At 53.5% G+C, this 20,344-nt stretch overlaps 1 protein-coding gene across 1 annotated transcript in view; it reads right to left on the bottom strand.

Moving 5' to 3' along the window:
* CPAMD8 (C3 and PZP like alpha-2-macroglobulin domain containing 8) overlaps window positions 1-18,281 on the bottom strand; it is a 100,205-nt gene extending 81,924 nt beyond the window's left edge. Inside the window, exons 1-9 of the mRNA XM_079704060.1 lie at window positions 18,175-18,281; window positions 14,499-14,650; window positions 12,757-12,779; window positions 7,303-7,468; window positions 7,174-7,226; window positions 3,712-3,729; window positions 3,238-3,292; window positions 2,099-2,212; window positions 912-996 (exon numbers count right to left, since the gene is read on the bottom strand). Coding sequence (XP_079560186.1) covers window positions 912-996; window positions 2,099-2,212; window positions 3,238-3,292; window positions 3,712-3,729; window positions 7,174-7,226; window positions 7,303-7,468; window positions 12,757-12,779; window positions 14,499-14,650; window positions 18,175-18,266 — 758 coding nt within the window. The 5' untranslated portion in view covers window positions 18,267-18,281. The remainder of the gene's footprint in view (window positions 1-911; window positions 997-2,098; window positions 2,213-3,237; window positions 3,293-3,711; window positions 3,730-7,173; window positions 7,227-7,302; window positions 7,469-12,756; window positions 12,780-14,498; window positions 14,651-18,174) is intronic.
* Between the last annotated feature and the right edge of the window lie 2,063 nt (window positions 18,282-20,344).

Here is a 20,344-nt window from a genome sequence, read left to right as displayed (position 1 = left end):
AAACAAATACCGTATGCTAACACATATATATGGAATCTAAAAAAAAAAAAAAAAAAAAAGGTTCTGATGACCCTAGGGGCAGGACAGGAATAAAGACGAAGACGTAGAGAATGGACCTGAGGACATGCACGGGGAGGGGGAAGGCTAAGCTGGGACGAAGTGAGAGAGTGGCACGGACATATATACACTACCAAATGTAAAATAGATAGCTAGTGGGAAGCAGCCACATAGCACAGGGAGATCAGCTCCATGCTTTGTGACCACCTAGAGGGGTGGGATAGGGAGGGTGGGAGGGAGACGCAAGAGGGAGGGGATATATGTATACGCATAGCTGATTCACTTTGTTATACAGCAGAAACTAACACAACAATGTAAAGCTATTATATTCCAATAAAGATGTTAAAAAAAATGTGTGTATCCACCACGTCTCTGGATTTTAAAACACACACAGCCAGGGGTGACACACGTGGGAGAAGTCTCAGCCACAACCTCTGGCAGGTGGCAGAGATGGGGCGGGGACACGGACCATGTAGGGCTCTCCCAGGGGCCCCAGAAAGGGACAGAGCCTCTTGACTCCCTCTGGTCGACCCTCACATCGGGCTCCGTCAACAGCCTGGTCATTAGGTGGGTCAGCCCACTGGCTGTGGATGCTGCCCACAGGGTAAGGGGCATGGCCTGGGGGGTGTGCCCTGGGGAAGGGCATGCCCTAGGGGAGGGCCATGTCCTAGGGGCAGGGGCTTCCCTGGGGAGGGGCAAGTACTAGGGGAGGAGCAAGTCCTAAGGAGAATGGGTGTGCCCTGGAGGAGGGGAGTGTCCTAGGGAAGGAGCATTGCCTGGGAAGGGGTGGGTCCTAGGGGAGGGGCGTGCCCACAGTGGGAAGGGCTCACCGACAGTGGCCGCCTCTTTCTCACCTGGCCCGCACAGTGCCAGTCTCACAAGTGTCCAGGTCCTGGATATATCGGGGCGGGTCAATAAGGAGCTCAAACTTCGGCAACACTGAAGGGAGAGAGCAGAGAGGAGGGAGGCAGGGTGGCTTCCACCTCTGGGGTGGCCCCAGAAGGGTACTGGAGATGTGGGAGGGAGGAACACAAAGCCAACTCTGGGGTTTCTATGCTGCTGACACCATAGAAATCCACATCACCCGTTGTTGAGCACAGGCAGCTCTCTGGGGATTTTGCGGGCCACATCTATTTCCTATCTTTGGGGGACCAGCACTTCGTTTTTCTCAGGGGACCATGTATCATCAGTTTTAGGCCACCTGAACTGAGTGCAGCCAATTCCAGCCCATCCCAGGGGTGCACAAGTAGCCAGGCTTCTGGACCCGTCAGGGGCATCCTGAGGGTGCTTGCAGCTGGAAAAGGTCACTCTTTGCTGCCCTGGGCACATCCAGCCATCTCGTCCCCCTGCACAGCTCACGGAAAGATGGACACCAAGGAGCAGAATGGAGGAAACATGAAGACTCTGGTCCTGAGAGCTTGTTACACGAGCCTATAACCCTTTCCTTTTGCTTACTGGGTCTGCACCAGGCTTCTGTTGCTTGCAACCCATAACCCTGACCTCTAAGGATTTTCCTTCCAAGACCTGCCTCGTGAAAGGAAGAGAAATCCTTGACCCCATCAGGGAGAATTTTAGCACAGAAACAGAGTATGTGGCTCTGGCCCAGGTTCATTCCCCAGCTCTTATTACTTGAGCAGTTTCCTTAACAGCTCTCTCAGTCTCAGTTTCCCCATCTGTAAAATGGAGATACCTCATAGGTTCAGGACAAGGATGAAAGAACAAAAGGAAGTGACAACCTTAAAAAGGAAGGACATTCGGACACATGCTGCAACATGGATGAACCTTGAGGACATTACGCTCCGTGAAATAAGCTACTCACAAAAAGACAAATACCTTATGATTCTACTCATATGAAGTCATATATTTTACAATTTTTTTTAAAGGACATGACAAAGGCCCAGCCTTCCATATCGTGCCTGGCCCTACTGAGCCCTCAGTGAATGAGGCTCCTGCCATCTTCCCCCTTGTCATGTGTGTTGTCACTAGGGCTGTGGTTTCTCCGAGATCTGAAATCCTAGGGCCCTAAGGTTCTCTGACTTACCATACTTCTGAACTTCAAAGGACTTGTTGTACACGTGGCCTTGCATTTCGACAAAAACGAACCATTCTCCCAGTACCGGCTGGTCAGACAAGGGGAAGGTCATGTTGGTGATGCCTGTGTGAAGAGAGACGCCCCCCCTCATCCTGGGGCAAGTGAGCGTGCAGAGGGCCTGGTATCTGGAGGTGAGGTCAGGGCAGAGGCGCCCCAGGGACCCTGCGCCTCCCCCTGGCCGAGCAGTCCCTCGGGGAAGCCAGAAGCCACCCGAGGCTGGCGGGGACTTGAGCAGAACAAGCACCTCTGCAGTCTGAAGGGGAAGCAGCGAGATAGTGCACCTTGGGCTCCTGGGGGACCCCTGAGGCCAAGGCCAGGTGCAGGCAGCTCTGCTCCCCACTCGAGTCGTTCCCTTGGTGACAGAGAATCACACAAGCCCTGTCCCTACTTGGCAGCCCTCTCTAGGCATCTCAGAATCAGGAAGAGGGAAATGGACATGGAGAGGGGTCAAGGCCAGGCCAGGAGACCTGCACAAACCACCATGGCCCACACGTCGGCTAGAAACCCCATTCTCTGTGTCTGGTTCACAGAGGCATGCGGGGGCCAGGAGCCCCCGAGCAGGACTCAGGGGTCTGTCATGTCTGTGCATTTCCCAGGTCGAGGGTGCACAGCTGTCCTCAGTCTCCCCAAATCCCACCTACAGCTCCCCTCTCCCAGGACTCCACTTCCCTTAGGGCCAAAGCACAAAGGGAGATGTCAATTACATGGCCCTTATTGTCATAGAGAAAGAAAAAAATGCCAGCTCCTCAGTCGAAGCAAAGTCTTCTGACTCCTAGCTGGAAAAGAACTGTCTCGTGTTGGGTTGGGGATGAGGACAAGGAAGGTCTGCAGCAGGAGGAAGGTGGGGGGGTGCCAACAAACAAGGCCCTGATATTCCAGAAAGATCTCAAGTTATAGGAGGATCCCCAGCTGGGATCCCAGGCACAGAGAAATGTGGGCGGAGGGTCCAAACGCTGCGGGGAAGGAACGGCAGGTGCCCAGACAGAGCACATTCTATTTTCTTGGAAGGTGTATCACATCTGCCACCCAAAGGTGCAGCCCCCAAACCACAGAAGGAATTAGGAGAGAGGATGAGAAGAGAGACTTACCGCAGCATAAGGGCTGCAAGTGTCTCCACTCCATCATCCGTGAGCCCCGGGGGTCCTGCAGGGGGACGGATGCACAGTAACCTCAAGGCAGCCTGTGTGTGCCCAATGTGCATACAGACCTTCCAAGCCTGCTCTCTAGGGCAGGACAAGTGAGGCCCCAAGATTAGCTATTTACATGAAGCCAACAGAAGCTCGGGGCATAGAAGGGACTTGTCCGAGGACAAGGTGGCGGAAAGGGCCGGCCTGCCTCCTCATTTAGGGAGCTGAATGCAAATCTACAAAGAGATGGACAGACACACGCTCAGCTTATTCCAGGGTGGACCCAGGGATCGGGATGGACCGGGTCCCAGTCTATGGGGTGCCGGGGCAGGCAGGGATCAACCCAGAGGGTGGGTGTTAGGCAAAGACAGACCGGGTCTTGCAGAGAGCGGGCTAACTGTCTCTGAGCCAGCTGTGGGGGGGCAGGCCACTCACCAGGACATAAGCTTCCAGCTGCAACAGAGACAGACAGAGGCAGTGAGCAAACCCTCCCATAAGACCCGAGCCCTCCGTGCATGCTAAGTGTTCATCCCTCGGGACAGGCACAGGTTCTGTAATGGGTTGAATGGTGTCCCCCTCCTCCCAAAATTCACATGTTGATGTCCTCACGCTCAGTGTCTCAGAATGTGACTGTATTTGGAGACGGGTCTTGATAGTGGTCATTAGTTAAAATAAGGTCCCTAGCATAGGTCCCAGTCCAATAGGATTGGTGTCATAAGAAGGGGAAATTTGGACACAGATGCGCATAGAGGGAAGACAATATGAAGACACAGAGAGAAGATGGCCAGCTACAAGCCAAGGAGGGAGACCTGGAACAAATCCCTCCTTCATGGTCCCTGGAAGGAACCAATTCTGCCCCCACCTTGATCTTAGACTTCTGGCCTCCAGAACTTGGAAAGAATACATTTCTGCCCTTTAAGTCGCTGAACAAACTCATACGGTGGCCACCGGCAATGAGGGTGGCCGAGCCCCATCCAGGACCTCTGTGTTCCTGGCTCCCCATCACAGCCCTGCCCTCCTCTCCAGACTCCCACACGCCCCAACCAGGGACAGCTCCTCCAGGCAGCCCTCCCATGTTGCAGCTGGGTTGTTTTTTCAAGGGATCATTCCAGGTTCCTTGAAGGTCTGGAATGCATACTTTCATCCCTGAACCCCCAGCACCTGCCTGGAGCCCGGCTTCTAGCTCCATCAATGTCAAACTGAACAGTCAACACTGACTCCAGTGAAGGTCAATTGCTTGCACAACTTGCCCCCTCTCCGGGGAAGGCTGTGGGCAGACGACCCCCTAAAGCAACTGGGCACAGGGACTCAGCACCATCCGCTCAGAAACATACACGTTTGGGACCTTCAACACCTCCCTGGCCGTGGACCTCAGTATCCCACTCCTGGGGTCCAGCTGAGCCTAAGGAAGGACACACCAGTGGAAAAGAAGGTTTGAGCATAAAAAAAATCATGGCAGCATTTCTGACAATGACCAAAACCTGGAAACAAGCAAATGTCCACCAGGAGGGGGCAGTTGGGTACGAAGCCTTCCTTTGGCAGAAGGACCTCAGGCACTGAGGTGAGTTTGCAAGGCTGCGTCAAAAACGTGGGCAAAGATCCAATGAAAAAAGTAATGTGGAGGGCTTCCCTGGTGGCGCAGTGGTTGAGAGTCCGCCTGCCAATGCAGGGGACGTGGGTTCGTGCCCCGGTCCGGGAAGATCCCACATGCCGCGGAGTGGCTGGGCCTGTGAGCCATGGCCGCTGAGCCTGCGCGTCCAGAGCCTGTGCTCCGCAACGGGAGAGGCCACAACAGTGAGAGGCCCGCGTACCGCAAAAAAAAAAAAAAAAAGTAATGTGGAAACTCGGGCTGGTGAAAGTTAAGAAAATGCTGCGTGTACCCAATGGAACTGTGCTTCTAGGCTGGGGCCCACTGGGGAACTTTGCAGGATTATTTTCCAGAATGAGCCCCCTGGGGTGGGGTCTGGGTCTGCTCTGCTCAATCATGTGCCCCAAGTGTTAGAACGGCTCCTGGCACGCCGTAAGCACCATACACGTGACCCCTCAGGGACCCCTCAACTGAAGTCACCCCAGACTGCGTTCCCATCTTTGCTCTAGATATGTACAGTTTACTTAAATCTCTTCCTTTACAATCTCTTTCCTTCTGAAAGCGCCTCTTTGCAGCAGAATGCCAACTAATAAATACAGAAGAAGCAACAGAGTTGGAAAAATCACCACTTTGCAAGCATCGTAGCAAGTTTTGATTCATGTAATTCTGAACTCATCTGTGGAGGCTAGAACTAGCAGGTGATCATGGTGACTGGTAACAAGGTGTCCACACAGTCTCAAGTGTCCCCCACAGATTACTTACTGATTACAAAGGGGGAACGGTGACGTTTGCAGGGAGAAACCAGGCAGACTCTATCTGAACTGCCGTCAGGTACCTCAGGATACGACACACTGGGGAGGACCAGCACGGCTCCCGTGGATCCTCCCCCATGACGCACAACTTGAACCTGATCGCAGAGAACAAGCCAGAAGACCAGCCCGCTGGGGAGCACCATTCAAAATAACTGCCTGGAGTCTCCAAAAATGTCAATGTCGTGAAACACAGGCAAAGGCTGAGGAGCTGATTCAGAGTAAAGGATGCGAGAGACATGACGACTAAATTTGACACGTCGTCAGAGACTAGGTCCTGGACCAGCAAAGAAACATGCTATAAAGGACATTATTGGAAAAATATGGACTCTGTATTAGATAATATTATTGTACCGATGTCAAAATTCCTAAATGTAATGATTGTACTCTAGTTGTATGAAAGAATGTTCTTGTTCTTAAAGGATACAGGAAGTGTTCGGGGACAAAGAGATGTGATATCTGCAAATTATTCTCAAATGATTTATCATTAAAATAATTTTAAAACTATATATGTACATATACATATATACATCCAATGCATTTATATGTACATATATGTATATACACACACTGAGAGAGAAAGCACATAAATATAATAAAATGTTTGGTAATTGGTGACTCTAGATACGTGGTTCTCAAAGTGGGTTCCCCAGAGCAGCAGCAGAAACCAGGAACTTGTTAGAAATACAGATCCTTGGGGCCCGTCCAGGAAGCTCCTGAATCAAAAACTCTGGGGAGGGCCCAATAACTTGTATGTGAACAAGCCCTCCAGGTGGTTCTGCTGCACACTCCAGTTTGAGAACCTCTGTTCCTGATCAGAGCTTGGCCAGCTATGACCCTTGTGCTAAATCTGGCCCTCTGCCTGTTTGTGTAAATAAGCTTTATTGGCACCCAGGCACACTCATTCATTCACGTGTTGTCTGTAGCTGAGTCCATTCAAGTTGTGACAGAATCCCTCTGACTGGCAGACCCAAACATACCTACTACCTGGCCCTTTACAGGAAGTTTGCCCATCCCTGGGCTCCATGAAGGGCCTATGGGAAGTTCTCTGTGACTTTCTTCCAACTTTTCTGTACATTTGAAGTTATTTCCAAATAAAAATTAAGAGAAAATCAATGCCTTTTTATGTGAGAGTATGTATTTTGAAGGAGAAACGGTGGGTTTTAAGTGGTAATTATATTTTCTTTCTAATAAACGTTAAATAAATGTAGGGCTATTAAGATTTTAAATGATGGACCACGGCCCCAACCCCGCACAGAGGGGTACTGGCCACTGTGGGGACCACTGGTGCCCCTTGCGGAGGAAGCATGCCCACAAGCGCTCTTGTCACATAGAACTTCCCCTGGGTCCCCCAAGGGACGTGGAGCCCCGGGAAGAAACCGAGAATGGAGGTAGAAATTGGAAGAGGCAGGGGGAAAGGCCAGTTGTGGATGGTGGCCCTGGCCAGGCCGAACCCAGGTGGGTATGTTCAGGGCCCACTGTTTTAGAAGCCAATCTCACCTTCTCGCTGACGGGCCTCAGGTCTGGAGTGACAGTGAAGATGCTGATGAGCACTGGAGGAAAGGAGATAGGCGTGTGGCAGCTCCAGGCCATGGCTGGCCCTCCCCCCGGCGCACACCGGCCACCCACCTCGGTGCTGGGGCTTGTACACCGGTTTGTCGGTCTGGATGAACACGGAGGCTCCCCGGCTGTCCACAGTCACTGAAGTCTGGTTGTGGAAGAAGGGGCCCTCCTCTGCCCACCAACCATGGCCCCACACCTTCAGGAGGGCCTGGCCCCAGAGGCCTGTGGGCACCTGCAGGCACAGCACAGAGCTTTGGGCAGGGGGTGTCACCCTGGAAGGTGCCCAGGTATTGTGAAAGCAGCATGGAGGTCTAGGGAAGGGGAGCACACCCAGGGGCAACTGTGCACCCAGGGGACACTCAGCAGTTTCTGGAGATTTTTCTGGGTGTCACAGCTTCGGGGAGCAGGCGCTACTGGGCATCTGGTGGGTGGAGGCCAGGGATGCTGTTCAAGACCCTGTGATGCACAGGACGGCTGTCAGCAGCGCTGAGAATGAGAAACACTGGTGTAGCTTGACAAGACAGAGCCTTCTCCTCTCCTGACACTGCAAGCTTGCAAAGATATTCTCATCCCTGTAGAGCTACAAGAATTATCTCCCATCTTACCCAAATGCAGTCATAGCTGGTAAGCTGGGAGGTATGGAGACCCTAGTCCCTTCATATACATATATACATATGAATACATGTATGCATATGTATGTATATTTTCATATTTCATATATGTATATAATGTATGTGCCTCTGTGCTTTGTCGCACTGTAAACACTGCACACACATTATACAATCCCATTTATATGAAATGTCCACAATAGGCAAATCCGTAGAGACAGAAAGCAGATTAGTGGGTACCAGGAGCTGGAGGGAGATGGGGAATGGGGAGTGACAGCTCATGGGGATGGGGCTCCCTTCTGGGGTAATGAAAATGTTCTGGAACTAGATAGGGGTGGTGGTTGCACAACAGTGTGAATGTTCTAAATGTCACTGAACTGTCCACTTTAAAATGGTGTTAAGTGGTAAAAAAAAAAAAAAAGTGGGGTTTTTTTGGCCACCTAGATGGATAAATAAAAAATACCCACTGCAGTCTTAAGGATTCACCCTGAAGTTCAAATTCTTCTAGGACAAAATTTCCAACATTTAGGGAATGGAAACTACCCTATATAATTCCCTCATTTTTTCTTTTTTAAGTGACGAGCAAAACACCCATGCATGTGAGTCATAACCTATAGAAACTCCTTTTGTGACTAAAGCAAACAAAAGTCACGAGTCTGGATGTGACCATGTGTCATGAATGCGATGCTCGTGGCCATCCCTGGGTGCCTGGCGGGTGGACATTACGTGGTCATCAGTTCACACTGGGAGCTCCAGCACCACCTGGTTCCTAAGACCATCCAAATGCGGGGGTGTTCTTCTCCCAGTTGTTTGTCAGCATCCACCTGTGTGGTTGCTCAAGGGGTGAAAAAGTCCTCGTCACCATCACAGCAAGCAACCATGCTAAGTATCCTGGTGAATTATGTGACCAGTCCTCACACCAGTGTGCCCATTTTATGGATGAGGTCGGGGCATGCCAGGACCTTCTCCATCCTTCCAGCACCTGTCTCTGGCTGCCTCTCTTGTCTGCTCTGAACAGCATCAGAGGGACCCTGCCTGCCTGCCTGCCCACCTGCCACCCTCAGGATGGGGCGTCTCAGGACTCTGGGGTCCCTCCTAACTGCAGTTAACCTTGAGAACCTTTAGGATGAACTTGAGGATAATCCCCTTACTTTGACTCCCAAATCCTTACCTGCCTTTGTTTCTGGAAACCACTCAGCATCAGCCAAAGACCTCCATGCAAGGAGGAAAAAACCCCAGGCCACCCAGGGGAGCAGGCATGGACAGGTAGGAAGGAGCTGGCGGGCGGGGGGCGGGGGGGGGGCTGTGTGCCAGCGGGGGGTCGTGGCTGCTGGGACCAAGAAGCTGCCCTGAGAACAGAAAGGATCAGATGTGACCTTTGGGGACATGAAGTGACCCGCCCCGGGTCTTGAAAGCTGCAGAGCTGCCGTTTCCAATCAAGTCTCAGCTCAAAGTGGTGTTCCTACCTGGTCCTGCACCTGCCAGCCCGCAGAGGTCTTGCCGGAAGGTTCTGGACTGAGCTGATCCCCATCCCCACCCCTGACCTCAGTGATCCACATTTGCTCCTTTAGCATCAGTGACAGCCAAGGACTCGGGGGCCGAGATCCAAGCAAGGGAGACGGCCAGGCAAAGTTGGCGTAGCTGGCAGCTGCGTACAAAGGTGGGGGGCTTGGGGCCCAGCTAAAGAAAGAGGCTGGCTGTCCTCTGGGGAAGGCTGTGTGGAGGGGCCAATCCTACGGCAGGCCGATCCACCGCCCTGATGAACGCCCAGCTCCCCGCCCCTCCAGGCAAGGGAGGCCCCTGGGGCTCTGGGTGTGGGTCCCAGATTACCAGACTCTGTAGGCATCCACCAAACATACCCGAGAGAGAAGCCACCAGACTCACTAGACCCTGAGTTTCCGACACATTGTTGTGCAGATGGGTGATCCGGACTATAAACGCATGGCTCACAATAGACACCCATGGTTGGTGGCGACAGGTATCACGATTCCTCTCCTAAATGGAAACCATCCAAAGCAGAGGGATTCAGGTGAAGGCTGATTCCACAGTGGAAATCTCCCTCCCACTATTCATGGGAGCTCCTGGCTGGCTCCACTCCAGGCCACTGGCTGCCTCTTTTGGCCTCCTTCCTGCTCCAGTGCTTTTGCACCGGTAGTTCCCTCTGCCTGGAATGCCCTGCTCCCAAATTCCTGCATGTCGGTTCCTCCTGGTTTCAGCTCAGAGGGGCCCTGCTGCCATATAAGATGTGACTCTGCCCCCCACTCCTCAGCATTCTCTTTCTCTGACACATTTTAAAATAAAATGTTAGGGGCTTCCCTGGTGGCGCAGTGGTTGAGAGCCCGCCTGCCAATGCAGGGGACACGGGTTCGTGCCCCGGTCCGGGAAGATCCCACATGCCGCGGAGCGGCTGGGCCCGTGAGCCATGGCTGCGGAGCCTGCATGTCCGGAGCCTGTGCTCCGCAACAGGAGAGACCACAACGGTGAGAGGCCCGCGTACCGCAAAAAAATAAATAAATAAAATAAAATAAAATAAAATGTTAGAATTTGATTAACATTTAGTGTCCTAAAATAGGACACTTGCTACTTTCTGAGGTGATCATGTTTATGTAATTGGGGGTTTACTATCTGACCCACCCCTTTGCCCATCACCAATAAGGCTGGTGGCTGAGAGCAGGGAATGTGGCCAACTTCCTGCTTGAAACTGAATAGATGCTTAAGACATTTGTTACACAGATGCACGGGTTAACTCTGAAAAATCGGAATAAAACAAATATCATGAGGTTTTAGGTATGCTTTCTTGAAAGTTCCATCAAGGGCCTCTTCCCGGCATCCTCGCTGCTGCACAGATGAGAAGGACGAGGCACAGACTGGGCAGAGCCTGCAAGTGGCAGTCAGTGACAACACTAGGTCCCCACAACACGGGTTTCCAAACCCTGTACCCGGAAGCACTCAGGTCCCCAAGGCAGGCACGGCTGGGGAGTGGGTGGGGTAGTGGGCAGGGGGGTCCTACACCCACAAGAGCGGCTTCTCTCTTGTCTGAGGCCCACACCATGGTTCCACAGACCAGAGTTTCTCAACTCAACCTCGGCACTACTGACGTTTAGGGCTGAATCATCCTCTGCAGTGACGGGGAAGGGGGCGTCCTGTCACTGTAGGGTGTTGAGCAGCATCCCTGGCTTCCATCCACTAGATGGCAGTAGCACCCTCACCCCCAGCTACCATAACCAGAAATATCTCCAGACACTGCCATTGTCCCCCGGCGGGGGAGGGGAGCATCCTTCCCCACCCCCCCAAGTTGAGAAAGGCTCATCCAGAGCTCTTCTAAATGCTAAGGATCCCAAGACCCTTTTGAAAGTCTCCAGTCCAGGGATCCCCGGCCCTTCTCCCACAGTTATATGGCCCTTTACTGGTAATCCACAGCATCTAGCCTGTGAAGAGTGCCTTCTTATGTGCGGGGGCTAGGGACAGAGCATAATCTTAACCCCGCTGGGGCAGCCCTGGTTTCTTTCTTTCTTTTTTTTTCTTTCTGGTAAGTAATATGCTTTATTAAAAGTGCTTCTCTAAATAAAATATACGAGGCTTTCTTTTTTCCTAAGTAGTTCTTCTGTCAGTGGATAGGGCAGCCCTGCATTCTGATTCACAAGAAAGCAGATCTGCTCACAGGAAGCTGGCAAGGGCGGCTCTAGCCTATTTATCCAGGGTTTTCCAAATGTTGACATCTGGGGCTGGCTCACTCTCAGCGGAGGGGCTGTCCTGTGTATTACAGGATTTGAGCAGCATCCTTGGTCTCTACCCACTAGAAGCCAGTAGCAACCTCCATCCCTGCCCCCCAAGCTGTGACAACCAGAACTGTCTCCAGACCCTGCAAACCTCAGCCCCGGGAGAGAACTCTAGAGAAAGAATTCTAACATTGACAAGAGGGCAGGAAGACCACTGCCCCACAGCAATTAGACACTAATGATGCATCCCATCCCATGGAAGAGGAACCGCCCCGGACTTCGTTCTAATCACTGGGACAGAACACATTACAATTTGGAATGATTCTCTACTTAGCCCATCCTTTCAGGGACTCCTTTGAGCATCTGGTAAGCGTTAAGGACTAGCTAACCCAGAAAAAGCCGACAATGTCAGGGCTTACGACTGCCTTGAAATCCAAGGACTCCAGTTAAAAAAACCCATGTCAGAGAATGACCTACCTGTAGTTTGGTATGTAAAATAATTTTAAAATAATAATATTCAATGCCAACAAGGCTGCGGGAAATTTGGTCTCTAATGTATAGCTGGTGGTGCCATGCACGTGCACTGCTGTGTCTTCCAAGACAAAACAGGACCCAGCAAGAGCCTTGGATCCTAATTTGGTAGTTCTTCTTTCAGGGTGTTCAGTCTAAGGCAGGCATCCAGAACGTTAACAGCTTTATGCACAAAGATGCTCTCAGTTTTTGGAATACCTTATCAAAACCCTGAAAACAAGAAAAAAATCTAACCATGTACAAGCGATGTGTGTGTGAGGGGGAGGTGTTAGTAAATTAGTATATAAAAGAGATGCAGTGGGATGTTATTTACAATAGGATGCAATTATAGAGACTTGGAAACATGGAAGTATGTTTATGCAACGTGTGAAGAGAAAATGGCATGACAGACCACAATATACCCTTTAACTGCAACTATGAAAGAAAATGTCTTTATGTGGACAAGGATTTATGGGAAACATGAAAAAGTGAAAAGTATGAGGGATGGGATTATGGGTGAGCTCTCTCCTTTTGTAAACTGTTTTTTCCTTCATTATTCTTTTTTTTTTACATCACCATTAATGATTATTTTTTTCACAACACATGCAACTTCTCTTGTTCCATTCCAGTTCAATTCTTTATTTCCAAGGTAGGGTTTCTGATTTTTAAAATTCATAGCTTACCTTGAGTTTGATCGTCCCTTTATCTAAAAAATGAAAATAAAATGAAAACAGTTAAATCAGGAGCTGTGTTTTCCTGCCTCCTTGAGCTGCAGCCTTACAAACAGGGGCTTTCTCAACCCAGAGGGATTTTCTGTGGACAAACACACACCCTGGGTCATGCTGGTCTGGCCTGGGCTGGGATCGGCAGAAGTGAGAGGTTTCCTCCAAGCTGGAGAGTACTGAAGACCGGAGGGCATGGACAAAGCCGAGCTATTCAGGTGAAGGTTAGCCAGCCTGCATACTTTATTCACTTCACCCCTGGCCCCTGCCCAAGGTAAGCTGTGAGGGGAGCAAAGAGAAAACTCCACGGGAGAGGAACAAGGAGAAAGGTGGAGAAAAAAAGAGGAGCCTGAGGTCCCCAGTGGACCTCACTCCAATGGATCTAAGTAGTCTTCCATCTACCTCACTCTTCTACCCAAACTGAGTCATTAGTCATCTGACACTTCTCCAGGCTCTTTGGCCTCCAGGACTTAATTGGGCATCTACTGTTTCTGCCTCCCAGTGTCCATTTCCCCCATTTCCTGCTAGCAGAAGCCCGATTTTCTTGGAGAAGCCCACCTACCCAACTCCTAATTCTTAAGGTTTAGTGGGTTCTGCCCATCTTCCCTGGGGCTCTGTGCAGATCTACACAGGCCTTCCTCCTAGACACAGTGATTGGTTCAGGGTTGAGCACATGTCCTAAAATGGGCCAATCAGCATGGGCCGTCCACCTGGTCACAGGACTTGGTTCAGAGTTGAGCACATGACCCACATGGGCCAATCAGCATAGGCCTTCCCTCTGGTCACGGGGATTGGTTCAGGATTGAGCACATGACCCAACATGAGCCAATCAGAGGGAATCCTGGGACTTTCCCCAAAGGTCCTGTGACTGCCAGTCCCTCCCTACTTTGGAGAGACACAGGCACATCCAGAAGTGGAGCTGGGAGACTGGGCCAGTGACGCCAGGGGACTTTTCCAGTTATAAGAGCCCATAAACTCTCTGTTGCTGAAGCCAACCTGATTTGGGTTTCAGGACTGGCCAGTGGAGTCGGGACTGCCTGCACTTCTGCCTACCCAAGTCTCCCTCTCCCAGGGGACAGAGGCTGCCTTGTTGGCCTTGGGAGACCTGACATCATCTCTCTGTGTCTCCTGTGGCCGCACCACACCCTGCATGATGAATGAGTTACCTGCCCTGCTGGACTACAGGCCCTAAGGCAGGGGCCTGCTCTCCACACTTTGTCCAAGAGGCCAACGTTGCTGTTATCTGCAGTTTACGAAGGAGAGCCAGGGAGAGGCTGGCTGAGGGCCTGAGCTCAACTCAGTGGCAGGCTGGCTGTGAGCCCAGCTCCGGGTCTAACGCCACAGGGGTGCTAAAAGCTCAACAAAGGATCTGAAAAGGTCACAAGATTCCCTCTGGGCCCCCTTCCCACCTCTAGCCAAAACTGGCACGAAAGGGTGCCCAAATCTATCCAGATCTGCACCCACTGAACCTGAGCTGCTGAGGAACAAGGCACTCTGATTTCCCAGACTGGGCAGGTGGCTTCCCCTGCTGGGCCTTACTCTCTCCATCTGTAAAGTGAGGAGAATGCAACCTGTCCTCCTACTCCTGCCAGGGTTCTGGAGGTGGGGTGGGAAGGAAGCAAAGCAATGCCGATACTGCCTGAGCCCTAAAGACCACTTTGCAAAGGGAGGGGAAGGCCTGGTCAGGCACCCCAGGGACCTACCCAGGATGGCTCCCTGGCTCTGCGCCACCGCCTCGCCCTGGGCCACCAGCTGAGCCTGGACCATGACTTCCCTTGGGGAGTTAAAGATGGTCACACTGATGACTTCCTCCACTCCTGAGCGGAAGACGGAGGGTGCAGCGATCAAATAGCCCCTGCAGAAGAGGAGAACCGCAGTGAAGGCCAAAGGTTCTGACCCATCCCTAGCCTCACTGTCACCTGGCTGAATCAGGGTGCACCCTAGGTGGACTCCCACCTATGCCTGACCACACTCCGATGGCACTGTCACTTTATGTGTCCGTGTCCCCTACCAACCTGTGAGCTCCTTGAGGCTTGTTCACCTCTGAAGTGCCCCCCGCCCCCCCCGAGTAAGAATCTGGCTTCTCTGGATCTACCCAGAACCACACCCCCTTTGATCTAGGCATTATGGCCTCTGGACTTTTTCCACAGCTCCTTCTGCCACAGGACCTTTGCACATGCCACACCCACAAACTAAAATACTCTCCCCTGTAGACTGAGTTACTGGTAGGATCCCACTTCATCCTCAAAGCCACCCGTGAGACGTGCTAACATCTCCCATTTACAGAGTCAGAAATTAAGCCCCAGAGAAGCCAATTCATGTGCCCGAGTCAGTGAGAGATTAGGCTACAAACCCAGGCAGCCAGACTCTGGAACCCAGTGGAAAGAAGCAAGGAACTACCTGCAGCATTAATTTTAAGAATAAGACCCTGAAAACAAACTACATGGCCTGAAACAGGAAAAGCACTGTGAACAATGGAGTCAAAATAGCTCTCTCTTTCTCAAAAGACTCAGCTTGACTGCGAAGACATTTCTGGAAGAGAGGTGTTATTATCCTGTTTTCCAGACAGGAAGGCTGACCTTGCAGAAGGAGAAGGAACGTGCACCAGATCACACAGCCAGGCAGGAGAGGGCCCTGGGTCCCCTTATGGCACCGGACCTGGAGGCCTAGGTCCTCCCCACCTGAGCTCCTGCTTCTCCGTTATTTTGAAGGCTTAGGTAGAAAATCACAAAGGCTCATCCATAACCATGCGACCCACTCACAGTGCAATGGCAAGTGCCAGGAGCCTGGCAGCAAAGGCAGCACGATTCCAACGGTGCAGGACTACAGGCACCAGAAGGAAATAGGAGAAAGGGAAAGCACTGGGCAAACACTGAGATCAGGAGAGATTGTTTTATTTCTCAACATCCTCTCTGGGACAACCCCAGGTCCACACACAAAGATGAATTTAGACCCTTACCACACACCATACACGAAGAGGACCTTCGAGACATGCCATGTACTATAGGACTCCAGCACTGATAAGAGTGTGCAAAGACCCTAGTTTCGTAGGAGCACTGCCCAGCAGTGGCTGGACCCAGTAACAACCCTGGGGTCCGATGTTCTGTCTGACTCCAGCACCGACAAGCGCCTGCAATGACAGGGTTCCTCTGTGCAGTGTCAGGCCTTGGCCATGCACAGAGCATACACTGATCCTGGGTATGTAACTGCACCAGCCGGAGCATGCAATGACCCTGGGTTTCATGGATGTTCTGTCCGGGTCCAGCACTGACCACAATGTGTACTGACCCTGCGTCCTATATGTTCTGTCCCACTCCAGCATCATAAACACAGCATTCAATGACACTGGGACAGACATGTACTGCCTCAAGCATGGGGAGACCTTTGCTTCATGTGTGATGTGCACCATCCAGCTCTAGCACTGACCAGAGGGTGAAATGACCCTGGGGTCCCCTGTGCAGTGTCTGGCCTCAGCAGTGCACAGAGCACATAATGATCCTGGGTACGTAACTGTATTGTCTGGAGCACACAATCACCCCACGTACGTGATGTGTACTATCTTAACTCCAACACCGACCTGCACGGGCAATGACCCTGGGTTCCTGTGTGTCCTGTCCCACTGCAGCATGGGAATACGGCCACCTTCAGGACAAAACCTTTCTGCCCAGCTCCCAGATGACCCCCAGGGCCCCCCACATAGCACCTGCTGAGTGTGGAAGAGTACTGGGGGAAATACACAATCCACACGTTCACTTTCCTTGGGCACTTCTAAAGCCCTTATCCAGATCTGAGTTAGGGTCTTCACTCAAAGGGCCCAGAGAACCTGATGGAACCAAACTAACTTTCCCTGCGATTCAGGAAATACAGCTGTTGGAGTGCTCGCCAGCCAATCACTGTCTACCTGATACACCCCTGCCATCTAGGCTGACACTGGCTTCTCATCCTTTGGTCTTGGAAGGTCCCATCCTGGGAAGGGTGGTATTTGGTAAAGTGTAGACAATATTGGTCTCACAACAGTGTGCAAATCCATGGGGCTTTCTGGCATCAGGCATTCCTCACACTACAATCAGATGGATCACAGAAGTGGGTATCCGGGGCTATTGCTAAAACGGGATCCTTCGGGCTGGTGAGCCATGGCTCTGGCTTAGAGGTCGGCTAATCTGGACTCCTGGGTTGGTCATTGTGTGTCTCCCAGCACAGGAGTTCCATTTGACTCAACAGTAGGTAAGATCCCAGGGCAACTTTAGTCAGAGGCAAATACTCCTGAGAACTGTTTAAAACTCTGCAACACAGGGACTCTGAACTTGGTCCTTATAAGGCGGGGTCTCTCATGGAGGGCAGGGTCATGCTTCGTGCTGGGGACTGTCCTGTGCATGGCAGGATGTGTAGCAGCATCCCTAGCTTCCACCCAGTAGATTCCAGCCGCGTGGCCTCCCCCTAGATGTGACAACCAAAAATGCCTCCGGACATTGCTGAATGACCCCAGGGAGACAAAAATCGCCCTTTGGCTGAAAACTGCTATCCTGAGGGGTGCCAGCTTTGAAAGCATCAGGTCAAAAGTTTGCTGGGTTCCAATTTCACAAGGCCCAGGGGAGGTAAATGCCATGGTTCCAATTGCAGCATGGTGTCTTACTTTTCAAACTGTAATCCAAAGGAGCAGCACGGGAGGTGCCTCCGCTCACCTAGTCTCACTGTTGACCTGTTTTCTGGGAACTCCTATACAAGGGCTGCTTGAACAAGGCTCAGAAAGGCCGGTCTGCACTAAACGGCTGAGCTTGAGCAGCTGGAGGCAGGCCCCCTCCCGGCCCACAACCCCGCAGGGCTCACCCAAACTTGGCAGGTCTGCGAATAGTCCCTGTGAAGCCAACTCATGGGAAATTCTCCTTAGCAGCTAGTTAATTCACCTCCTCACTGTGTCAACTCACCAGAAGCTCTGTAAGCAAACTTCAAGAAAAATGTGGAAGCAAAATAAACACTTCCTCCCCCCACCACGCCCTCCCAAGGAAAACGGAACGGCAGGTCTCTCCTTCCATTTCTCAGCCAAGACACGCACCTCTTACCTTCAAGCCACGGACAACTGGAAATCGCCACCCAAGAAGACAGCCCTGGTCACACCAAGGGAGCGAAGTGGGATTGGCGGGGGGTGGGCTCGCCGCCTTAGCTCTGAGGAGTCCCTGTACCCCCCCGGGGCCACTTCTGAAGCCTCAGGCTACCCTCTTCCCAGTCCGACTCGTGGCGGCTAGGGGGTCAAGATTCTAGGTCCCGCCCAGCCCGGAGGCTATGTGGCCTTGGACAGGTCGCTGCGTCTCTCTGAACCAGACCCCGCGACCCCCACCCCGAGAAGGCGGCCAGCCTCCTTCGTCGCCCGGGGCTACTCACGGGGCCTGGGGCTGCGCAGCGCGCACGCAGTCCCGCGGCGACAGCAGCAGCACCAGCAGCCGGAGCAGCGGCCGGAGCAGGGCGACCCACATTTTCCGGCTCCGCGGGGCTGCCGCGCCCGGGCAGGGGGCCGGGCCGGGGTCAGGCCAGGTCCGGGGTCCGAGCGCGGCCGTCCCCGCTGCGCCGCCGGGGGCCCTTTGTTCGCAGCCCCCGCGCAGTGCGCCCGGCGCCATGCGCCCAACTCCGCGCCCGGCTAGGCTGGGGCAGCGGGGGACCAGCCCCCTCCCCGGACCCGCCTTGTCCCCGGGCCCGCCCCCACCCGGACCCGCCCCGCTCAACCCCTCCCGGCCTCCCGCCCCGCCCCCTCTCCGGACCTCGTCCCGCCCCCTCCCCCCGCTCCCTTCCCGGGACTCATCACCCCCCTCAAAACCGACTCTCCCCCAATATCTCCTGGGACCCGCCCCGCCCTCTGCCCGGACGCACCCCCAGACCTGACCCATTCCCTTCCCCTTCGTCGGACCCGACCCATCCCACTCTTCGCCCCCCCCAACCCGGCCCCGCATCCTCTCCCGGCCCGCCCCCGCCCTGGACTGCCCCCTTCCGAGCTCCCTGCCTGACCTCCTCCCCGCCGCCCCCACCCGGCGGACCAGCCCGGCCCCGCCCCGCCCCACGCGGGAGCCGCTCGGTCTCCACACCGCCTTCACCCCACACCTTGTCGGCACCCCCCACCTGCCCCAGCCTGGACCCGGCGACCTGTGCAGTGCACGCACAGGAGGAGCTGAGCCCTTTGGGGAAACGGAGGCTGGCCAAGGGATGAAACTTCCAGACCCGCAGCTTCCCCCACGCGCCTGACTGCTGCTCCTCGCTTCTTCCCTCTCCCCACCTCCTCCATCCACAAATCCCCTAGGCCAGGCCCCTCCCTCTCTGGGCCTCACTTTCCCTCTCTGAGAGCAGGGTGCCCCCTCCTGCCCCTCCCAGTGTGCCCAACTCAGTGATGGCCTCACTGTTGTAGGTCCCTCTGGAAGGGGGCACCCCCTTTTTATGTCATGTCCAAGTCCTGTCCCTCCTCTAGTTACCCCCCAACTGTCCCAGGTGGTCCCTCTAGTGAGGACCCCTGCAGCAACGAGGGCCTTACTTCTAAAACTCTAGAGCTGACCACATGGCCCTCCTGCCCCAAATCCTCCCAGCTCTCTATTTATCCAGGCCAAGTCCAAACACCGGGCTGCCCTGAGGCTGCCCTGATGGCTCCCACCTCATCCTAGTTCCTAGATGCCCTGTGCCACCCTTTGCCGATCCCCACTGCCAGCCTTTGCTCAAACTCTGCCCCTCTGCCCTCCTCCTTTGCCTGGCTAACTCCTGCTTCTTCCAGAAACCTTCCTTGCGCCCTCCCTGCCCTACGGGCATGGTGGGTCCTCCAGGCAGCCAGCCCTCTCCACGGGCTTTTGGCCAAGCCCTGGCCACCCAGTGAGCACCAAGCCCTGGGTGGGCAGTGGGGACTTCAGGACAGACAGGATCTGCTGTCATAGATGGCGGAGGGGGCTGTGCAGGGGCCGGAGTGGACTGGGGAGCAGCAGCAGTGCTGAGAGACCAGGAGGAGTTGCCAGCCTCCAGTCCCAGCCGCACTGGCACCAAGCAGGGTGGTCTAGCGTAATCCTCATAATTCACATCTGCCCAGCCCCTGAGCGCCTCCTGTTGCTCCTCCGTAAACCAGGCTCCACTCTCCAGTCTTGCGAGGCCAGCCTCCTGCCCCTCTGTTTTCTCCCTCATCCATGTAGCTCTGGCTACACAGGCCTCCAGGGTTCCGTGGATCCCGACTCACTACCACCACCACCTCCTCCAGCCGAGGTGCCAGCTGGCCCCTCTGCCTGGGATACTCTTCCGCCTGGGATACTCTTCCTCCTGGCATCCCAAGGCTGGCCTTCAGGACTAGCTCTACCCTCCCTCCTTGCCTGACTACCTGTAAGAAAAAGCCTCAGATTTCAGGTCCCCCAAAGCCTGAGTTCCCTGCTCTTGCCAGGTCTGCCCCCACTCAGCAGGAGAGGCTGAACCCCACCTGGCTAGTTCCCCTGTCGGTCAAACCAGCTGCACGCCACCCAGTCCTAAGCTAACAGATTTCATTTCCTTGGTTTTTTGTGTTTTGGTTTTGGCTGAGCCCCACGGCTTGCAAGAT

The sequence above is a fragment of the Hyperoodon ampullatus genome (genome assembly GCF_949752795.1).
Source record: "Hyperoodon ampullatus genome assembly, chromosome: 4".
Taxonomy (NCBI): domain Eukaryota; kingdom Metazoa; phylum Chordata; class Mammalia; order Artiodactyla; family Ziphiidae; genus Hyperoodon; species Hyperoodon ampullatus.
Note: the sequence above shows the minus strand (reverse complement) of the source record. Positions and strands in the feature narration are given on the sequence as shown.